This window comes from Pollicipes pollicipes, unplaced genomic scaffold (genome assembly GCF_011947565.3).
Source record: "Pollicipes pollicipes isolate AB1234 unplaced genomic scaffold, Ppol_2.1 Scaffold_4740;HRSCAF=5597_pilon_pilon_pilon, whole genome shotgun sequence".
Taxonomy (NCBI): Eukaryota; Metazoa; Arthropoda; class Thecostraca; order Pollicipedomorpha; family Pollicipedidae; genus Pollicipes; species Pollicipes pollicipes.
In genome coordinates, this window is record NW_023596545.1 from 20681376 (window position 1) to 20704253 (window position 22878).

The 22878-nt window shown below is 59.1% G+C and overlaps 2 protein-coding genes across 2 annotated transcripts; both read left to right on the forward strand.

The window, feature by feature from the left end:
* On the forward strand, positions 1 to 20772 carry LOC119098045 (gastrula zinc finger protein XlCGF26.1). Its single transcript, XM_037220974.1, has 4 exons — positions 1 to 274; positions 546 to 596; positions 17242 to 17439; positions 19111 to 20772. The coding sequence occupies exons 1-4, from the start codon at positions 241 to 243 to the stop codon at positions 19350 to 19352; spliced, it is 525 nt and encodes a 174-aa protein (XP_037076869.1). The 5' UTR covers positions 1 to 240; the 3' UTR covers positions 19353 to 20772.
* Positions 19501 to 22778, forward strand: LOC119098046 (zinc finger protein 846). The gene is made up of 3 exons (XM_037220975.1): positions 19501 to 19516; positions 21271 to 21468; positions 22609 to 22778. Exons 1-3 carry the CDS (start codon positions 19501 to 19503, stop codon positions 22776 to 22778), a joined length of 384 nt encoding a protein of 127 aa, XP_037076870.1.
* Positions 22779 to 22878: the final 100 nt, after the last annotated feature.

Consider the following 22878-nt stretch of genomic DNA (forward strand, 5'->3'; position numbering starts at 1 on the left):
CCGGCGGCAGCGGCGCCGCTGCCACCGCCGCGGCCGGCCACCTCCGCCGCGGACCCGGCCGAGTCGCCGACGCCACACCGAGAGCACCAGCCGCCCGCCCGTGATGACTTCATCAAAGTGGAGAAAATAGACATTGCCGACGACGACGATGACGAGAGCTTAGAGGCCACGCTGGGCCAGGTGTCGACGTTCGAGGCGTCTCAGTTCGACGGGTCAGACCACTCAGCAAGCTCAAACGACATGGCGGGCCTGCTCAGCAGGGTATCAGAGCAAGGTATGCATGCCTCTGTGCTCAAGAACTGGGCTGTCGCGTCATGTCACATTGGGATTGGAGCTACATAACACAAGTTGTTACTGAGTGCAAACATCCAGTCAAAGTTCAGACTGACAAGCTGATCATGGATATAAGCAGGTTTGTGTGGTTGGTCTCTCATTCCAGCTGCATATAAGTCATTAGTTTTCATCCATACCCAAGGTTTGTTATCTCACCTGCTGATTGCAGGTGTGAACCATGGTCAGTATGTTCATCGCTGTTTCTCCTGCAGGTGGTGGTGAGATGCTGACAGCCGGAACATCAGAAGATGGAGCCTCACAAGGTTAGTCCATTTACAAGCTTTAACTATCAGGTGTTGCCCTGGGTGATTTGGAAATTATTGCTTTCTTTCTGCCAAATTGTACCATGTCATTCCTGGGCTGGATGGAGGCTTGCAGCAAACTTGCATAAGATGCAAGAGAGTCTCAGCATGGGATGGTCAACAGAGCCATACTTCCTCTGATGTATGGGTTCTGCCTTTCAGGGAGTGATCCCTTCCCAAACCACTAACAGGAACTGCTGAAAGTGAAACAAATCTGGAAGCCTTTGGAGGCAAGATAAGGTTGACCTGGATGACCAAGCAACTGCCAGTCAGATAGCCTTCTGAAATTTGATGAAAGATGATACTCAGTTTCAAAATTTGGTCTGCCTGTATCTCATCACTCAGAACAAAAGCCAGAGTTTCCGGGATATGAAGTGTATGGATTGCAGGCATGTACTGTGTTTGTGTTATTAAGCCTATTTCTTGGTCTGTGGCTTCATTGTTCAGACTTCTTTGTCAGGCACATCATGTGCTTTCCTCTTTTCCTGTCCAAGCAAGCTGGACTGCGACGGATGTTCAGAGTCGTCATGTGCGCTTAGCCCCGGGGACGGGTGTGGGTGGATAGGGCAACACCTGATAGCCTTTCTGTGTTATTTAGCGATTGTTGTTGGTATTCTCGTACTGCCTCTGTGACTCGGCGTGCACCAGCTCGTAACGTAACGGTAACCGTTGTAGGTAACGTAACGGTAACAACGGTGTGACGGTGCAGTAAGACTACAGTAGTTGCGCGATGTTCGCTGATAAACGATGCATTGTTGCTCACCGTTCTATCCTTGCTGTTAACTGAGTGCTTGCCTCGCGTGAAATTAAGCCACTCCCCTACCTCAAATTGCTTAGTCAAGGGACGATCTCCGCTGGGTGGCTAGGTCGCTCCAGGGTTGCCGTATTGTCGCTGGTCGGGGGTGGGATCAGCCGGCTCTGCTCGCGCGGTCGCTTCTCTCGGCTGGTGGTCCCTCCTGGAGGCGCGGCCGCGCGCCGTCTGGCGGATCGAGGCCGCCCGGTCCGCCGCCGGGTGGCTGGGCCGACACATCGGCGCCGGTGGGACCCATAGGCCGGTCCGGTGCCGTCCGTTCTCACCCGGTAGATGAGGCGGCGCCGTTCCGTACGAGAATACCATCAACACTGCTGCCTCGCCTCTGTGTCTGTGCGCGCGCGTGCGCGTGTGTGTATGTGTGTGTGCGTGCGCGTGTGTGTTTATTTGGGTGTGTGTGATGTGTGCTGTGAGTGTGCTGGCGAGCGTTCGCCCGCCCGCTGGCGCCCGCCGGTACCTCCTGCCGCCAGACACTCGTGCCGTCCAGCGGTGCCGCCAGCAGCAGCGCCCGGGCCCGCCGCCCAGCCGCTGAACCGGCCGACACGCAAAACACACTGTCAGCGGTATCTTTGGATATATTTGCGGACAATTAGGCTGCTGTAATGTTCATACAGACCCATAAAATTTAATGAGGTGAGCGTACTCGCAAGAGAAAAAGAACGGTGGCTTAGCGTATTGCAATGTCCTGACCTGGCTTCCAATAAGTCACCTTTTGCAAATTGCCCGAGGTGAGGGTTTTGGGCTTCTGGTAGCAGTGATCGATGTGCGCATCAGCGTTTTATACTGGTCTGGTGCTTTCCTGAGGACGACACAGCTCCCTGCCGATGATAAATTGAACCGCGGCTGAGCGACGGCGGAATCGCTTTGCGTCTATCGCGAGGCGACACCGCTAACGTCCCGGACAGCGCTGTTAAAAATTACTGCCTTTGGTCAGGTCTAATACATGGTCGACGGTCAAGGCCTCAGTAGCCCGTCTCACGTCCTGACATATGCCGGATGTCCTCCGTGCCGAGCAGTAACTTGAGACCAGATAGCCGTGTACGGCTTGGTCGTCTGATCAGCCAGACAATCCTTGCGGCGCACGCACAGCGCTTGCGACACCCTGGCGACGGGCGTACCGGTGGCCGCTCGGGCAACCAGTGGCGGGCCAGGGCGGCGTCGCCGCTGCTGCCGTGGCGGCGGCGGCGGCCAGACGTCGTGTATGGTGCGGCGAGTCTGGCCGGCCCCGGCCCCGGCCCCGGCAGCCGGCGGCCCAGCGACAGCTGGGCGCGGCCGACCGCAGCCGGCGCGCGGCGAGTGAACACTGGGTAACGCTCGGGAAAGGCATCGGGGATTGGGGCGCTGCGTTGTCGACGGGGTGGTTTTGGGGCGATCCCGTTGAAACATTTAACGGATGAAATCGTAGCAAGAATTCTCCTGACATGAAAAGTGTGTCTGACGGATATTTCAACGAGAGGGATCAGTCGAACACCGTATGGTATTCTGTGAAGTCAAGCAGCACAATGCCTGTGGACTTGATCGTGGGCAAACCATGCGCCAAATGCATGATACCAAGGGACTATGTAGATGGGATGAATATTTTTTGCAATCCTTGAACAGCGGAAGATGCTGCTACTAAGTGCTTCTCATGATGGGGCTACAAGTGCTGCTGAAAATTTTGAGGTCTTTGAAACTCCGGTTCGTTAACTTATATACTGATGTTTAAGCCCTTGACACATTGGTGACAAGTCTGGCGACGGCTCAGATGCACACCAGTCCCGGAAAGAAAATCCTCACACTTTCCGCGCTTTACATCTGCTTAGGCTAACAAAGCCGATCAATGCCCATCTATACGTGAGCAACTGGCGCTGAACACACACGAAGAGATTTTAACGATTGGTTCAATTTCAGCTCGACAAGAATTATATCAACTGCCAATGAGCCCTGACGGGTGATGTATCTTGTGCGCACTGCTGACAAAGTAATCCAATGTTTGGTGTGCATGAGTGTGTAAGCGCTGTCGCACTCTAAGCAGCAAAACGGCTACCGCATATGGCGGCTACGACTGCCGGCGGTCGGCGCTCGAGACTGTCGGTGCGGGCGGGTGAGCTGGCGCTGCGGGGCCGCTGGGGGCCGGCATCGCTCTCCCCCCCCCCCACTCCCCGCCCCCTCCTGCGCAGCTGCTGCCCGTCACCACCAGCTGCCGGCGCGGCGGCGCCAGCTGTCGGGGCGCAACAGCCGGTGCCGCCGCTTCCCGCCCGGCCGGCGCGCCATCTTTGTCCGCGGGACGATCCGAAGCGCGCGTCGCCTTTCCCGCGCTTTTTCTACGGCGTCGTGAGTGCTTTATCGAGGCTTCAAGCGGGTTTGGCTTCGGAGACTGGAAGGAGATTTAGAAGGTGTTGGGAGGTAATATGTTCCGTATCTCTGGGGATGTTATCATTTGTATTCCTCGTGAGTTCGAGTACGTGCCTAGTGACCGACGTGGGCGTAACACCATCGGGGGCTGTAGGGTGTAAGCCCCAGTAACTTAGGCAGGTGGGACAGTTTTGGTGTTTGTTATAATACGGCATCAATACAGAAAAGGACGCGAGTAACATTTATAGGGTGATAACGTCGGTTCGAGTGGATAGAGTTGCTTACGCACCAAACTGACCCATTGAGGGTGAAGTGGGAACTCGAACTAACATGTTGAGCGTGAAATGGGGCCGTCGTGATGGCGTACATCGAATGGGCATGGTGTGGATGCGGCCACAAATAAACACAACGTTAACAATCGCAAGTTACCTCATAGTGGATGTCGGGATGCCCCGAGTTGTGCCACTCCACAATGTTGCTGGGAATGTGTACCAGCTCGTGTATTTGTGGCTCGGGCGCAACTTCACTTGTAAGGGCCAATAAAAAATACTTCATTGCCAAGGAAAGACGATAGGGTGATCCTGAAAGTATGGTCATGACCGCGGATGCCGTGGGGAGTGCCAACTTTTGTGGATATGACTTCTTTTAGTGGTTTTGTTTGTAAGTTTTTGCGACATGCCATTCACTTTTTTGTGCCAACAACTCTGTTGCTGGAAAATGGCTTACGGGTCATTGGTTGGCTGCGACTTATTGGTTGAACCCCCCCCCCCCCAATGTACTATCATGAAAAAATAATCCCCAACGAGGTAATCGGTTCGTTGAATGATACCACAATGTGAGTCTCTTTCCAATTTTTGATAGGTGTCTACTTCGGTGAAGTGTTAAGCACAAAGTCGCTCAGCTCTTCAACGGGTATCCACATCAATGGGAGCCTCTCTGTGTGCCCCGAACAAGAGTATGACACGCTTTAACGGCATAATTCACAATCAATGGGCGAACAAAGAATTGCATACCTCATGACATGGTTTTATTGTTGAGGATGAACGAGAGTGCCGATTAAATGGAGGACTCCGTGCGTTCGCGAAACCCTCTCGCGAGCTTACAAACGCCGGTCCCACCTAGCTCTGCCGACTGCGGCACCCGTGTTCGGAGATCGTACCACAACTCGCCTGGTTCGCTGCGCGCCTGATGAATTCCTATTCTAAGGCAGCGGCAAGCGCATGTTGTACATCAACGGACCTTGCTTGCCTCGCAGCTATCTGCACATTGACGTCCTGCAAGGCGTCGACAAACTGGACGCATGCAGTGGTTGCTCTGAAAGCTGTCTCCGCCTTGGGATGTGTGTAGTGGGTAATTCGCTCGATCATCATCAGCGTACTGCAACTTACTAAGGTCTGGGGGCATTGTTGCGTTGCGAGGCCCTATCCCCGGCCGCAAATCTCCTGCAGTTGATGTGGGATCTGGAACGCTTCGACTACTGAACTACGTGGTATTACATACCTGGTAACGTGAAAAAGGGTGGTTGTGGTGGAACTGGAACCAGTCATAACACCGTTTGTTTGCCTTCGCTTAGATAGCGATGTCTTGTGGTTGACTGTCGACAGTTGTCTGCCGGGAGGCTGAAGTTCTTCGCTTAGATAGCGATGTCTTGTGGTTGACTGTCGACAGTTGTCTGCCGGGAGGCTGGAGTTCTTCGATTCCGAGGCCGCTGGCATCATTGATCGGAAAACATCCTGATATTAAACAGCATTGATTGCTGACCGCCCGGAGCACTTAAGGCATGCATGTCATATACTCACCTTTCTAACAGTATAACGCTCATTTCATAGCGGATCCGAGCACGGTATTGCCTCAGTAGCCGACGGGCTCATACATCTCCCAAACATCATCATCAGCACGATGTCCTGGTACTGAGAAACACAACTGTGTGCCTTGGGGGTGCAGGCTTTTCAGCAATACACGCACAACAATCTATAAAGGACCATAACTGCTGGCGCGTTTAAACGCGGCCATTCGCGTCAAGTATTTCGCACGTCGGCTTCCCAGCCTGGTCAGTTGGCGAAGCGTATGCAAACAAATGTGCAGTTTGTGCGGTGCTGGTGCCAACTCGGAACCCATGCCATCCAGGCACGGACTGCGGTGGGATGTCTGTGCGGTTCTACGGTGTCTATCGACGTTGTTCTAGGGTTGGTACCGTCGCCTCGAAGGTGGGCTTCATCGGAATTGTTCACTGCCCACCGATGTTCACAACATGCGCAAACCTTCGCCTTCGAGGTCGGCTAATTAAACTGCATCACGGCTGGTGCGCGTCCAGTGGTTGGCCCCAACATGACAGACGGACAGTCGTTGAAGGCGGCCGTGCAGTTGGCACGCGTCCATGCTCCGGGACGGAGCGCCACGGGACGGGCGCGGCGGCACGTCAGTCCGTGTGTGCTGTTTGCAGGTCCGTTCACGTGCGGCGACTGCGGCGCCGTGTACAAACACGTTAATTCGTTCCGGTGCCACGTGCAAGTCCACCGCGGCAAGACCCGGTGCCATCTGTGCCAGCGCGTGTTCGGCAGGCCGACGCGGCTCAACGCGCACCTGCACAGCGTACACGGCGTACGGGGCGCCTACTGGCCGCGCCGCGCGCCCGGCGCTGGCCCCGGCCCCGGCGCTTGACGCGTGATGCGGCGCCGTCCCCCGGCCGGCCCGGCCCGGCCGGAGCCGGCTGACGGCGGACTGCGTCGGGGCACGTGGACGGAAACGCGGCCAGGCTGGCGACTGGAGACGTAGGGTGCCAGCTTTGCGGCCGTCGGCTTTACGAGCGGACTGGGTCGGGAACGGCTGACACCGCCCGGCGGGGCGCCGGACGGCGGCGTCTGGCCGCTGCTGGTGTGGGTACTGGAGTGCTTGGCTTACAAAGTAGATGGGGCTTTCTAGCTTGGAGTTTGGAACTTGGAGCTTACTGGATTTCAAGTGGTGACTCGTAAGGTTATATAACAGGGTGAGGGAAGGTCGCGTGTATGGACAGTAGTTCATGATTGGTTCTGCGTAATCGGTTTCTGTGGAATACACCAGTTATGTATGTTTTGTGCCGGACGGGTTTCTGTCTCCCCAGATTGGTAAAGCCATCAGTGCCGGTGTGCAGGAGTGCCGTTGATCCGTGCTCCATGTGGGGATCCGGGAGCTACAGGCCGGGCTCAGAACATGAGTGCAGAAGGACAATGGTCTGCTGCCAACGACGAACGTTTACAAGCCAACCATTGGGTACTAGCTTGTGTTGCATTGCGTGATCGCTTTATTCGAGCGATGGATTAGAAGTCTGGTCAAGTCCGGCTTCAGGTATGGCACTGAAAGTTAAGGCGACCGACTGTGCTTGATGCCAGAGCTGATTTGCCGCGGTAGCTGGCCGGCCGGCGGGCCGTCGCGCGCCCCCCCCGGCCGCCCCCCCCCCCCCGCGCGCGCGCTAACGACGCTCTGTCGTCGTTTCAGCGGGCGCCCCGCGTCCCGTGCTGACGTGCGCCGTCTGCTTCAAGGCCTTCACCCACCGCAAATCCTATCAGCAGCATTTGTATGTGCACACCGGCTCGACCACGTGCCCTGTATGCCATCACATTTTCGACCGAAAGACACGTCTCAACGTACACATGCGAGCGTGCCATGGCGAGAGGCCGTTCCGGTAAGGTACGCGCGTGGAAGCTGGCCTCGGCGGGGCCAACACAGCGGCTGGAACGGCCGTGCTCACGTGTCACTACGCGTGGTTATTGATGTGGAGCTCGGTTTGTAACGGATGCGGGCGGCGTGAGCTCCGTGAAAGGTGTTAGGGATAGAGCGCGTAGAGTTCATGTGCATGCATTGGTCATGCTAGGTTGAAATGGCCATTCGGTGGACACTCATGTGTCACTCGGCTCGGGTGGTGTTGGTCGTCGGTTAGGAGAGGAGCCTCAATGGTTCGCAAACTGGAGCATGATCTGCAGGATTTAGTTGCGGCATTTGCTGCCCTGGCTCGGTCGTTGGATTCCGTTGCTCCAAGACCCAGGATGTGATTCGAGGGTATCGTCGCCAGAACTTAAAAGACCTCTCCGGCACCTGTCGCGGAGCTAAAGCGGACCGAAGACGCGACGCGTCTACGCCAGGGGTCACCAGGGTCGAGGCTGACGGAGGCGCCTCTTGGTCGGGTGCCGACCCGTCCTGCGGCGCGGCGCGGCGCGGCGGCGCTGACCCGTCCGACCGGTTCTGTTCGCAGCCAGCGTGGCCTGTCCCGTGTGCGGGCGACTGTACGCCAACACCTCCTCGCTGAACAAGCACAAGCGGCTCCACAGCGGCGCCACGCTCTGCCGGCTGTGCGGTGTCGGCCTCAGCCGCGTCGCCCACCTGCGCCGCCACCTGGTGGCCGTGCACGGACTATCACGCGAGGAGGCGCTGGCGGCGCGCGACGCCACCGCCGCCGCCAGCGCCATCTGGTGACGCTGGTCAGACGGGCGCGGCGAGCGGGACGGCGGTGGCGGCGTGCGCTGTCGTGGGAAGACGTACTGGCTGAGCGCGACGACTTCGTGCATCCGTAGCAAGATGGCACTGTAGGGGTCCTGCGAAAGATGCCCGATGGTGGGTGTTTTCTTTACACACATGTCGATTTGGGGCGCGGTCGTCGGCTTTGAACGGTGGTTACGGGCGGTAGCGCTTCGATCGGCATTTGTCCCGTTATAGTGCGCGTGTTTGCGGAGTTGTATTTGACTGTCTGCGAGGTTGGCAGCCTCGCTGACTTGTGTGATGGGTGGTCGATGATGGGACCCCAGTGACGAGCTCTTTCCCATAAAGTTGTGCTGTGCCCAGGAACGGGAAAAATGTGAATACAAACATCTTGCGCATCGCCTCCAGAAGTTACTGAGATTTTGTGCGAGCGTCTCGCAAGCCGTGGCTTCCCCTTCGCTCCAGAATGACTGAATTTCCACAAGACTCCATTGACTGTTCGTGGAACCTCCTGCTTGGGGGTCATGGCTTCGCTCCTTTAAAGGAATGCTACCGGCTGGCATTAAGCCTTGCGTGCTGCTCGGTCCCGGCCGAGCCGCCGCCCTGACGTCGCCCTGACGTCGCCCCGTGCCTGTTTCTAGGCTCGCGCCCCTTGCGTGCTGCCCGGCCCCGGCCGAGCCGCCGCCCTGACGTCGCCCTGACGTCGCCCTGTGCCTGTTTCTAGGCTCGCGCCGCTTGCGCTGCGACGTGTGCGGCCGCAGCTACAAGAACCAGGTGTGCCTACGGCGGCACATGGCGTGCCACCAAGGCGCCACGGCCTGCCCACGCTGCGGCGGCGTGTACAGCACGCTCGGCAACCTGCGCATGCACATGCGCTCGCAGCATGGCCTGCCGCTGCCGCCGCGTTCGGGCGCTTGGCGGCAGCCGACAGTAGCAGCGGCAGCGGTGGCCCGGCGCTGGCCGGAGCCGCCATTGGGCGACGCCGCGCACGGGCCGCCCGACGCCCCTCCGGCGAGGCAGGCGTCGTCAGATGAGCACGGGGACGGGACCGTGCCGGACCGGCCGTCCTGCTGAGCAGCGGCCGGACACGGCCGCTGGGTTTGCCAATGTCAGCGGGGTGGGCAGAATGTTAGCCGCGTGCCGCGTCGCCCGCAACGCGGCACGCGCATAACATTCGAGGCAGGTGGACTGGGCACTAGACCCCCACTTTGTGGGCGGGGCGTACCGCTGGGCTCGTCGTCGTCGTCAGTCGGTCTTACGTAACGTCGTCTGAGAATGACGCTCGCGCCCGTATCTGGAAGCCGTCCCCCAGACTGCATGCGACGGAGCAGTGTAGAACGGAGGAGCTGACGGTGGTGGTTGCTGGGGTTTCTCTGCCAGTCGCTGGCGACGGGTGGAGCCCAGTCCGCGGCGTATGCCCTTCTCTCGCCAGCCGTTCGTGTTCGGTTTCGCACGTACTGCCGTGCCTATGGGCTGCTGTGTGGTCGTAGTCGACCGCTGTGTGGTGTGAATCGCAATGACAACGTTCTCAGGACTTTGTGTCAGTGCCATTGGTGGCGTGTTTTGGAAAGACGACAGGTCTCCTTGGTACACATTGGCGACACGGTGAAACGGGTCATTTGCCCGTTGGTAGTGTGTTGAACGTTGATGAATTTTTGGAAATGCAGACAATCACATTGCTAATCAGCGGCAGTACATATGCATCTGGTAAGGTGTTCCCTGCAGCCGTCCTGCGCACATGAGACCCCGTCCGTTGTCGTGGCTGGACGCGTGCAGTTGCGCCTTGTGTCCATGCTGGCATGAGAAGACTTCGTCCTCCCCAACAGTCATGTGTGACGGCGCAGAATACACCGAAAAGTGACGCCTCCCGTAGTTTTGGCGCACTGTGCAAGAGAAAACGATTACAGTTTCACTGGCTGCGCCAGCGCGGTGATGGCCCAACATTGGGCTCCCGTAGCTACTCCCGATGGTGACCTAATGTTGAACTTTTGTAGCGACTCCCTGTCGCGACCTGACATTGGACTCCCGGAGCGACTCCCGTAGGTGACCTAATGTTGGACTCCCGCAGCCACTCCCATTGGTGACCTAACGTTGGACTCCCATAGCGACTCCCTGTAGTGACCTGACGTTGGACTCCCGAAGTGACTCCCGTTAGTGACTTAACGTTGGACTCCTGTAGCGACTCCCTGTAGTGACCTGACGTTGGACTCCCGTAGCGACTCCCTGAAGCGACCTGACATTGGACTCCCGGAGCGACTCCCGTTGGTGCCCTGACGTCGGCTTCCTCCCCCGAGGCCTGTGCTCTTCAGCAGCCCTGGGCACGTGCGGGTGACAGTAGTCAGTGTTCTTCACAACGGGAACGGGAAGAAGTGCTTGTGCCCACGAACGGGAAGTAATACGAATTCAAATGTCTGTCGCCTGGCCTCGATAATTTTCTTTTCCTCTACGAACTGCCAAGTAGAGCTGCGCTTCCGCTCCCAGCTCGAAATTCCACAAGACCATTTCGAGCTTTGGCGCCGCCTCTTACAACCTGGCCGTGACTTGGCTCCTTCGAAGCGCGGCCACCCGTCAGCATGAGGCCGAGCGTGTGGTGAAGTGGTGCCCGGGCCTAGTGGCGCCTCGGCCTCCGCGCTGACGCGGGCCTGTGCCTGTTTCTAGGGTCGCGCTGCGTCTGCGACGTCTGTGGCCGCAGCTACAAGTCGGCCGTCTACCTGAAGCGCCACCTGGCCTCGCACTGGGGCTCCACCAAGTGTCCGCACTGCGGCAATGTGTACAGCACCGCCTGGAACCTGCAGGTGCACATGCGCTCGCAGCACGGTCAACTGCGGCCGGGACCGCCGCCGCCGCCGCCGCCGCCGCCGCCGCCGCCGCCGCCGCCGCCGCCGCCGCCGCCGCCTCCTCCTCCTCCTCATCCTCCGCCTCCGCCTCTACTCTGGCAGGACCCGGCGGTGCGGCTGGCCGGTCGGCTCTACAGCCTGCTGGAGGAGGGCCGCCGGCAACCAGAAGATGACGGCGACGGCCCGGGCCCGGCGCCGGAGCCGGCGGGCTGAGCTGGCGCAGTGGCGACGTGCCGCGTGTGGACGTGCGCCCTGCCGGGCCGGAGTCGGCGCCGCCGGGGGACGTGGCGGGCACGGCCGAGCTGGCGAGCGGCCGCACTTCAGGATGGCGAGTTTCCTGAAGTCTTTGGACGGCAGAAGACCGCGGCGGTGAGAAAGCGCCGAGGAGTGCTCAAACTTCAAATGAAGTGTGGCCGCCAGAAAACGGGCGTCTCGAGATCCGACGAGTTGGAAATAAGAAATATCGGGAGGTTTTCGGAGATCCTCTTATCGAAAGTTACGTTGCGTTTTCAAGTTATTTTTTACAACGTTCAGTTCGATATCCTGATGTAATGGCATATGTGGCCATGTTAGCGCATTGGCTTGCAACGGCATCGATTAGTGTCCACAATCGGTCCACTTCTGTAGGATATTTTATGGTGGTCGCAAAATATACTGGACGATTGCCTGTTGGCTGTATCTTTGAAATACCCTCGGCAAGCCTGCCAGATTGCGCAGCTGGCTGCGGATGCGCGGTCGACCCAACAATCCGGGCGAGGGAACTTACACTCATCAGGTACCGATCTCCACGGGCTGCTAGTGACTCATGCGCTGAAGCCCGCGGACGATCCGGGTCTGGGACCTACCAGCGTAGTCAGTGCGCCCCAAAGCCCAAATCATCATCACTGGTCTGGGACCTGCTCGTGATTCCACGGGACCGGATACCGCACCGTTGGTGATACTCGGAGGCGGCGGCGATTCAGGCGATTGTTTTGTGGGACACCTTCGGAATCACTCCACCGTTTTTCTAGTCTGTACTTGTCAGTGTGTGCCAGACTGCCCCGGGGAAGCATCTGCCGTAAGAAATAGTCCCGAGAACTCATGGCTTCAAATGTTCTGTATCCCGACATGCCTCAGCGTCACCACGGAGCGTTTGGTTGGCTTCAGGCCCACAACGACCACGTTTTATTGAATTACGCAGCACGTGCACACTTATGCGGCAACTGGGCGCGCTGCTCGGCCGGCCGATGACCGGTGAGGGAGGTTTGAGGCGGCGGCCGCGGCGTCGCCGGACGCACCGCCCTACCGTCTCCGTCTCCGGCCGTAACGTGCCGGCCCGCCGGCTGAGTGTCTGCTCTGGCCGGTAGGTGGCGCGCGGCTGAGCGGCGGCCGCGTGCGCTGCGCCGAGTGCGGTCGCGACTTCACGTGCGGCTCCTACTCGCACCACGTGGCCATCCACCGCGGCCGGACCACGTGCCCGGTGTGCCGTGCCGTGTACGGCACCAGGCCCAGCCTGCGCCGCCACGTGCTGCAGCGCCACCCCGAGTACACGCTCCGCTAGCGGCCAGGTACGCAGCGCTCGAGTACGGCGCTGAGTAGTCGAAAGGGATGCTGTGATGAAGTGATTGTCGGACCAGACCAGGGAATTAGACCATTGAGGTCGAATGGGTCCATTACAGTAGGCAGAAACTATTACGGTCCCCTCCACTGAAGAAGTGTAACGCGGTTACGGGCAGGCTTCGCTTCGCGGGTAAAGACGATTTGCTCGCGCTCACATTGCAAAGCAGTGAAAGTGACCGTGGGTTTGATGTTTAAAAATTGATGTTGCCAGCTAGGTCGCAAAAATATGCCCGGTCCCGAGCACTGTCGAAGTATGGCGTCCATTGCGACGGAAATTGATGCCGGCTTGTTCACAAAAATATTCCCAGCACCGAGCCTTTTTAAAATACATTGCACACTTGAACGGAATTACCAATGTCATCGTTTTGGCCTTGAACCACAACCATCAACAATTGCGTACTGCTTTTGTGTTCAGTGGCGTACAATTCGCTACAATAAATATTTTTGGCCTCGGAATTCGCCGCCGACTTTGTTCTGTGATTACTTTCCGTTGTAACGAGGCATGACCTATCTAGCAGGGAACGATTCATTATGACATGTCGTGAGATGTGCAACTAAAATTGTATAGTGACGAGATGACTGCTGACTGCGTTGTGACGAGATGACTGCTGACTGCGTTGTGACGAGATGGCTACTCGCGGTTGCAACCTGGTTCTTCTCGTTAGCTTCTTAAAAGTCAACCAGTGTTCGAGCGAAATTCGCTTGATTGAAGCCCATTCCATCACGGAGGGCGATCCAGTGGGCGACGTTATTTTCCGCAACAGTTGGTGACGTCGGTGAAACCACAAGCCGGTGACGTCAGTGTGTCAGTGAAGCATGTGACGCATGTTTGTGCATTGGGAGACGTTTGTCCTCCAACGCCGGATGGTGCAATGTGTGACTTATGCCGATCCGGTGGCCATCGCCTGCCTTGGTGCCGTGAATCGCTTCCAAGCGGCTGTGCGGTGTAGATATATAGCCGATGCGTGTGAACGTCATCTGGCGGATAGTTATGTGTCGTCGCCTGCCGGCGCGGCGTGTGACGTCCCCTGCCGGCACGGTATGTGACGTCGCCCGCCGGTGCGATGTGTGACGTCACCTGCCGGTGCGGTGCATGCGGTGTGCGGTCAGTCGGTGGGGTGGCTGACGGCTGTGTGTGTGTGTGTATGTGGACGCAGGGTGGCGGCCGGAGCCGGCCTGGTTCCTGTGCGAGACGTGCGGCCGCACATTCGGCCTGCGCTCCAGCCTGGGCCACCACCGGGCCGTGCACCGTGGCCAGACGCTCTGCTCCGTGTGCGGCCGTGTCTACAGCCGGCGTGCCGCGCTCGCCGCCCACATGGCCAGCCAGCACGGCAGCGGTGCCGGCCGCGGCGCTCAGGTCGCGCCGGGGCCGGCCGAGGCGCCCGGCCGGGACCCGCTGGTGGCGGTGCAGCCGGCGCCGTGGGAAGGGCCGTCCGTACCCGGCGTCGACGGCCTGTGAGGCGAGATCCGCATCCGCGGCTAGTGAGCGGGCGGCCGGACTCACGGTCTGGAGGCCGGCGGTTGCGGTTCGCACCCCTAGCTCCGGAGCTCCGTTCGACAGGGGCTGTGAATGAACCGCGCACGACCCGAACTGCTGAGATGCACCGCGTGAGGCGAGCGGCCCGACCGGACGCGCTCTCTACATGACCGTACGGAGGCGGGCGGCGGACAGCGGGTGCCGCCGGTGCCGCGAGTGCGGACTGGTCCTGGTGCCTGATGGGCTCCATCATAGTGTTGTTCGTCATTGACGGTCATCATAGGTGACGACTCGCGGGTCCGAGTGCAGTGTTCAGGCGCCGTGGCCAGTGCCAGGGTCTGGGCTGGCTGGTTGGATGTGAGTGAGACAGTGGAGCTTGGGTGTGGTGACGTACCTCCTGCCCTGCTGGGCCGGCCGGCCCCTGCTGCCGTTTGGAGCATGGCCAGCTTGGATCTGGTGACCCGTTTCCCGCTTTGCTGGGCCGTCCTGCCCCTGCTGCTGCTGCCGTTTGGGGCGTGGTCAGCGCCTTCTATCCTGCCCCGCACGACATCGCAGACAGCCACAGCACACTGTGCTCATTAAGTTACCCATGGTTTTGTCAATACACTTCCGTCAGTTCCTCAGGTGGGTGCGAGTGAGAAAGGCGAGGGGAAGGGAAAGGGCAGGGGTCCCGAGCGTCCAGAATGAGATATGCACCAGCAGCCAGGAATGTCGCCGCTGTCTTTTCCGAAGACTTGCAGACAACTCGGCCCCGCTCAGCGCAGGCGTATGTTCATTTCTCACTTCAGTTTCATTGAACGCAGGCCATAGTTGCGATACTACTTTTAACCAAGTCATCACAACAGTATGAACGACAATATTAACCGTCGACGTTTTCCATAGTACCTTTGATCCTGTAATCGACGGAAAGCGATGGAAATATAACTGTCGAGCTTCGTAGAGTATGACCGCATACAGATATGTCGAGAGATTTCGGGGCCACGTGTACCAAATTACATATCGTGCGAATGTGAATGCATGTGGAAATTTGTGGTTGGGGTGCCATTTTGCATTACGTTAATTTTGAGATGGTCTTGCGTTGTCAACATTTTGTGAATATCTGCAGCGTGAAACTTAATATGACAGGGAACGATGGGTGACCGGGAAGTGTCTGTCGCAGTATGTACGACTGGGACAGCCATAGTCTAAGCAAGGAGGAGGTTGACAAGGGGTCACCGGCTAGTGGGGTAGGATTGCCCCCACCAAATCGCTGGATTTGGTAGACGCGATTTGGAACAGACACAACTTCTTTTGTGTTACGCTCATGTTTCACTTCATTTAACTGAAACAGGCACCAGGAGCCACCAGAAGGTGCAATTATATTGTTATTTTTAAGTTCACAAAGGGAACGAACCAGGTGCTAAACGACTGCACCGAATAAACCACCGGCGCGACACATCTTGCCAAACTTGGCAAGCCCTTTCTTAGCCGATAGCACTAAAGAGCTTACCGGCGTATTTCAGGGTTTTACAGATGTATTGAGGTTGGTTTGATTATGGAATGCGGCGTATTGGACGTAGATTTGAGACATAAATGGAGTCAGAATATGCATTGATATGACGCATGGTCGTTCTGGCGCGTCCAGCGCCCGCCGCCTGGTGTCAGCTGCAGCGAGGAAGAACGTATCTCCACCGTCTGGTGTTAGCTGCGGCGACGAGAACTCTTCTCCGCTGCCTGGTATCAGCTGCAGCGGGAGAACTTCGCTCCACCGCCTGGTATCAGCTGCAGCGGGAGAACTTCGCTCCACCGCCTGGTGTTAGCTGCGGCGGCAAGAACTTATCTCCGCCGCCTGGTGTCGGCTGCAGCGGGAGAACTCTTCTCCGCCGCCTGGTATCAGCCTGCAGCGGGAGAACTCTTCTCCGCCGCCTGGTGTCAGCTGCAGCGGGAGAACTTCGCTCCGCCGTCTGGTGTTAGCTGCGGCGACAAGAACTTATCTCCGCTGCCCGGTGTTAGCTGAGGCGACGAGAACTCCTCTCCGTCGCCTGGTGTCAGCTGCAGCGGGAGAACTTCGCTCCGCCGTCTGGTGTTAGCTGCGGCGACAAGAACTTATCTCCGCTGCCCGGTGTTAGCTGAGGCGACGAGAACTCCTCTCCGTCGCCTGGTGTCAGCTGCAGCGGGAGAACTTCGTTCCACCGTCTGGTGCTAGCTCCGGGGACGAGAATTCCTCTCAGCGGCCTGGTGTTAGGTGCAGCGCCGAGAACTCCTTTCGGTCTGATGGCGGCTGCGATGTCAGACATGGACGTTCTTCCTCCTAAATATTGGGTGCGTGCAGGTTTTTTAACATGCCTTTTAACCTCTTCGATTCTGAGAAGAAAAAAATTGACGGCTCCAGGAAAACGAGTTGGCCACGTCAATCCAGATTGTTACCTGATTTCGATACGCTTGTGTAAGGATCACGACCTCTAACGTTTACAATAGGCTCTCATGGGCAGAATGATGGAGAGAGCATTATCTCTCCAGATCATCAGCTTAAAAGACCATTCTGTTGCAGCCCGGAGTGTCGCATGGCTGGGAAATGGGCCCCGAGGGCTCAGGCTGACAAGCCGACTGTTTGGTGTTAGCGGTCTCTGGCCCAAACAAAGGCTCGAATTGTTCCAGTGGGCCCGATGCAATCGATGCAAAATGGTGAAATCAGTGCAAAAGGTCCACCGACATTTCAGGGCCCGGGCATACGAGCCGGGATCCCGTGTATGACCTATAGCCAGCCGTTCGGGCACTGCAATCAAGTCCCCGCTCGTCGGTCTCTTGGGGCCCCACGGGACGTAAGGAGGGCGGGGGCACGTGTCACCTGTATCCCCTTGCATGCACCCCTTCGAGGATGACATCAAGGCCATTCACTGAATTGGTCGTAACTTGTTTTGCTGTGTGAAAGCCGGAGTGAAGATGGTGTCACGATCGATCGCAAGTCCACCTCAAACATATTTGCTTCACGGACGGTAAGACGTGGAAACAGCAGCGTAGCACCGGCCAGTAGATGGCGCGCAGGCGGTGAAGCGCTGCCGGCCCATGCGGCGTGCCGGCTCGGCCGCTGACAGCGCCCCGTGTCTCTGTCTGTAGGCGCGTGGCGGGCGGAGCCGGGCCGCCGTCGGCACGGCCCCAAGCCGTTCGGCTGCGAGCTGTGCGGCAAGGCGTTCGCGATGCGCACCTCGCTGTTCCACCACATGAGCCTGCACCGCGGCGAGACGGCCTGCCCCGTCTGCCAGCGCGTCTTCTCGCGCAAGAGCAACATGCGCGGGCACATGAAGACCATGCACGGCATGTAGCGCCGCGGCCGCGTCCGACGGGTGTGGCAGCTCACTACCGGCGGGCTGGAGCCGGGCGAGTCGATCCAGACTGGCGGAGGTGCCGCCGCCGCTGCCTCCGCCGCTGCCGCCGCCGCCGCCAGGGAGCGCGACAGAGAGACGACGGGGGAGTGGAGGCCGGGTCGCTCGTGCTGCCCTTGGCTTGTCGGGAGGTTTTCATGCCGGCTATTTATATGGTGTTCGGTCTGACGGATGTTGTGACTCGATTAACCTACACTAACGACGGGGTAGGGTGACGCCATTGCCAGCAAGCAGGAATATAAAGTATGGGCTGCGTTCTGCGTGTTGGAGAAGAGCAGGCTGGTTGATGGGCACCTCCGCAGTTAGGTGTGCATTAGTTGGCTGGTGTGGCGGGAGCATTCTTAACGTGCGCATGCCATTCAATTGCCATGTCATCAGTCTTCGTGGTAAGGCCTTTACCCTTGTGGCGAAGAACTTTTCGTGTCGTGTCATGTAGTCTTACAGCAGACACGGTGTCCCAAGCCGTTTCAGTTGGAGTTTCATCCGTACCCTGCGATGAGATAGTTGTGGTGCCGTATAATACAGTCCGGCGTCATGCATTCTGGACGTCCATTGTTCTTGGTTTGGATGAAGATTTCATCTCTCTCTCTCTCTCTCTCTCTCTCTCTCCTCTCGTCTCTCTCTCCATCTCTCTCTCTCTCCTCTCTCTCTCTCTCTCTCTCTCTCTCTCTCTCTCTCTCTCTCTCTCTCTCCTCTCTCTCTCCTCTCTCTCTCTCTCTCTCTCTCTCTCCTCTCTCTCTTCTCTCTCTCTCTCTCTCTCTCGCTCTCTCTCTCTCTCTCTCTCTCTCTCTCTCTCCTCTCTCTCTCTCTCTCTCTCTCCCTCTCTCTCTCCTCTCTCTCTCTCTCCTCTCTCTCTCTCTCTCTCTCTCTCTCTCTCTCTCTCTCTCTCTCTCTCTCTCTCTCTCTCTCTCTCTCTCTCTCTCTCTCTCTCTCCTCTCTCTCTCTCTCTCTCTCTCTCTCTCTCTCCTCTCCCTCTCTCTCTCTCTCTCTCTCTCTCTCTCTCTCTCTCTCTCTCTCTTCTCTCTCTCTCTCTCTCTCTCGCGCGCACGCGCACGCGCACGCGCACGCGCACTCTCTCTCTCTCTCTCTCTCGCCCGCACGCGCACGCGCACGCGCACGCGCACGCGCACGCGCCAGAGAGAGCGAGAGAGAGAGCGAGGAGAGCGAGAGAGGAGAGAGAGAGAGAGAGAGAGAGATGAGAGAGAGGAGAGAGAGAGAGAGAGAGAGAGAGAGAGAGAGAGAGAGAATTATATATATATATATATATATATATATATATATATATATATATATACACACATCGTGATCAGGCTTCATTGCCTCGTTAGGCGCGCTCGCGGCCATGTTATTGAACAGAACATCCTTTGCCATCTTTTGAATCAACGAACGGCGTTCATCAATACTGGAGAGCCGGTTTCAGAAGTCCTCGGAGACAGTCCACGCCCTAACGGTGTTGCGCTACGGCCCGCCACCCCACGCACGTGGTCTGCGCCTCAAGGCGTGCCCGTCCGCTCTCCTCCCCGGGCCCTCTCCCTCTCCCTCGCCCGCGCCTGGCAGCCGGTGCGCGCCGCCGCTCTGAACTGCTCTATGCCGTGTCTTCTAGTGTGGCGGCTGTTCCCAGCGCCGGCGGTGGCGGTGCCTCCGGTGCGGGACCATCTCTGCCGGCTGTGTGGCAAGACGTTCAAGTACGACACGTCGCTGATGCACCACATGAAGGTGCACCGCGGCGAGACCACGTGCCGCGTCTGCGGCAAGGTGCTGAGCCGCACGGGCCAGCTGCACAGCCACATGCTGACGCAGCATCCGGAGCTGGTGCAGCCGCCGCCACCGCCGCCGCTCCCGTGATGCGCCACCGCCGTTCAGCGGTAGCGGTCGAAGGTGGTGGTTCGAGGACGGGCGGGCAGATGGCGCCGTGCGTCAGCGGACGGCGGCCGGGAATGCCAGCGTCGCTCGGGCACTGGGATGAGACGTTAGTGCCTGGTGGCTGTGCGGTATGGACCGCTTCCGGGGTCAGTTTACGGCCGTGGTGAGCGATGCCTGTGTTGCCTCAGCTCGCGCAGTTGTTGCCGCCGAGCTGAGTCCTGCGGACCACGGCCGGCCGGCGGGGGCCGCCCAGCCCAGAGCCGCCGCATTGTGGCGCGAGGCACCGACGACCATCCTTTGGTGCGGCTGCCAACTTTGCACGGAGGCAGCCAAGGTTCAAAGCGGCGCGGCCGCACTGGATGCGACGGCAGTGATGAGGGTGCCGAGCAGGTGCATGGGTTCGACCCCTCAGCTGTAATGGGCGGGGCAAATGACGCGGCAGGCGGTGGAGTAGTGGAGTCCGGCGTGCGGACACACGTGCATACGCGGCGTACATAGCGGAGCTGTGAATGCCTCGTGTCGTGTCTGGCCGGGAAGGGAAACAGGCCACTGACGCTTTAAAGCTGGCTCCGTCACAAGACGGAACTTATGTTGGTGCTTAATAAATACATATGCATGCGGCTGTCTGTAATTTGTCACATCATGCGTTGTTTGTGGGAACGAATGCTCCTGAAGCATTTCTTTCACCAGCTAAGCGTGCTGCCTCCAGCTCACGTCGGGAATGCGGACGCGTCGTTCATTGTGTGGCACAAGACATCAACTGGGAATTGTAGGCGCTGGTCCCATTTCACATCAATATATACTGTTTTGCGCTGTAAGCCGCATTTGTTCGTGATCTGCGCGGTGTGGTGACACGTAGCGTAAGACTTATTGCTGCTTCATGTCCGCTAACCTGCTCTCCGAGTGGCAGCCAGCTGACCGGTGACCAGCGTGGTACCCCCACATAGGATACATGACTGGCCGTCAGCGATGGCTGGCGCCTGCTGTGCGGTCGAACTGCACCGTTGGGCATTAGCTGTCAGTCACAGACTGACTGCAGCGTCGTTCGTTCCAGCTCGCCGAGCATTCGATGCGGCTGAAGGCTGTAGGCTCTCAATCCCATACTATTGCCGCCAGACTTTAGAGGGGTCTGACAGGTTCTTACGCCACACGCGGCTATTGCTCGCCCACCGGTCAGCAGAAGTGATGGTCCATCGCAGTGGGAGGCCCGCGGGGCCAATGGCCTGGTTGGCTGCGCTCAGTCAGGCTGGCCACTGGCTACAGGAGGCTGCCCTCGCCGTCTGTCCGCCGCCTAGACCCGGCCCGTGATGTGGCCTGAGAGTTCTGTCTTCCCACTCCCGCCCTAACCTGACCTCTAAACGACGCCCTGACGTGACCTGACCGCTAACCGGCCGGCCTGCCATAACCTCAGACCGACCGACCTGACCTGACCTGACCTGACCTCTGACTGGCCGCCCTGACCTGACAATTCACCGGCCGCCAGGACCTGAATTCTGGCAGGTCGCCGTTACCTGACCTATGACCGGCCACCATGACCCCTGACCGACCGGCCTAACCTGACCTCTGATCGGCTGCCATGACCTCTGACCGGCCGCCATGACCTGACCTATGACCGACTACCGCGACCTCGGACCGGCCGCCCTTACCTAACCTCTTACCGGCCGCCCTGACGTGACCTGACCTCTTGACCGGCCGCCCTGATGTGACCTCTGGCTGACTACCCTGACGTGATCTCTGACCGACCGCCCTTACAACCTCTGACCGCGCCCTTGCCTGACCTCTGATCGGCCCAGCGCCTCGGCCTGACTGACCGGGCACCCTGACCTGACCTCGGACCGGTCGTTCCGACCTACGCTGCGCCGCAGCGGGAGCCCTGCTGAGGCCGTGCTGTGTATTTCAGCGGCGGCGGCGCGCAAGCCGACGTGCGAGCAATGCGGCCGCCAGTACCAGTCCAACTCGGCGCTGGCGCACCACCGGCTGCTCCACCTGGGCCACACCACGTGCCGCATCTGCGGCCGCGTGCTCTCGCGCCGCTACGAGCTCATCAGCCATCTGCGCAATGTGCACAACGTGTACGACCCCGTGCCGCCGGCGCCCGGCCGCTAGCGGGCCGCCGGCGGGCGCAGGTACACGCGCGGCCGCGGTGGCCCAGCCGGCTCCAACTGATGGCGACAGGGTCGCCGCAGGGGAGGGTGGCGCTAGCGGCAACCGGGTCGCGCACTCGGGTCTGAGACCAGGGGTGGTTAGGGCCGTCTAAGACGAGGTTATATGGCTTATAGCTAATACAGGCGATGACGGTGGCGCAGTGGGTTCGTTTCGTAAGATAGGCTCTCAGTCCCATACTTTTGCATACATACAATCCCATACAATCCCATATAAGGTCGATGGTTGAAGCACATGATATGTCGTCACTATCGCGATCGGTTCTGAGCACAGTCGATGACGGCGGCGTTCGTGACTCCGTGTACGTCCGCGCAAGGCCGCTGCTAGCTTGTTCGCCAGGGGCTGTCGTTGAGTAGGTTTGCGAAGCCGAATTGCCTTCAAAGGGATTACAGCAGTCACTCGACCAATCAGACACATTTCCTCAAGGCTTAATCCGGGCGGCGTAACTGTTTCCCTGCGTCACTGCTCTGTAGCCGGCGATTCCACGGTTCTCCCGGCGTCATCGTGCACTGGGAGCCGTCCGTGCACAGGACACGGGCCGATGCCGTGCTGTGCGTGCCGTCTCATTGGGCCGGTGCCGTGCTGTGCGTGCCGTCTCATTGGGCCGGTGCCGTGCTGTGCGTGCCGTCTCAAGGGCCGATGCCGTGCTGTGCGCGCCGTCCCACCGGGCCGGTGCCGTGCTGTGCGCGTCGTCTCACTGGGTCGGTGCCATGCCTTGCGTGCCGTCTCAGGGGCCGGTGCCGTGCTGTACGTGCCTTCTCACTGGGCCGGTGGCGTGCTGTGCGCGCCGTCTCACTGGGCCGGTGCCGTGCTGTGCGTGCCGTCTCACTGGGCCGGTGCCGTGCTGTGCGTGCCGTCTCGCTGGGCTGGTGCCGTGCTGTGCACACCGTCTCACTGGGTCGGTGCCGTGCTGTGCGCGCTGTCTCACTGGGCCGGTGGCAGCTGTGCGCGCCGTCTCACTGGGCCGATGGCAGCTGTGCGTGCCATCTCACTGAGCCGGTGGCGTGCTATGCGTGCCGTCTCACTGGGCCGGTGTCGTGCTGTGCGCGTCGTCTCACTGGGCCGTGTTTGGCAGGTGGGCCGATGCTGTCCTGCCGGCACTGTGGCAAGGTCTACACCCACCCGGCGTCGCTGAACAAACACCTGAAGGTGCACAGCGGCGACACCGTGTGTCACATGTGCGGCCGCGTGTTGGCCAGCCGCTCCAACCTCCGCATCCACCTGCGCGAGGTGCACAGGATCTGAGGTCGGAGGCGTCGGTCGGAGGCTGGCGCCGTGAGGCACGCGAGACCTTGGGGCCAGGGCTGCCGAAAACCACAGAGTAAAACATGAGGTCCAGGGTGAC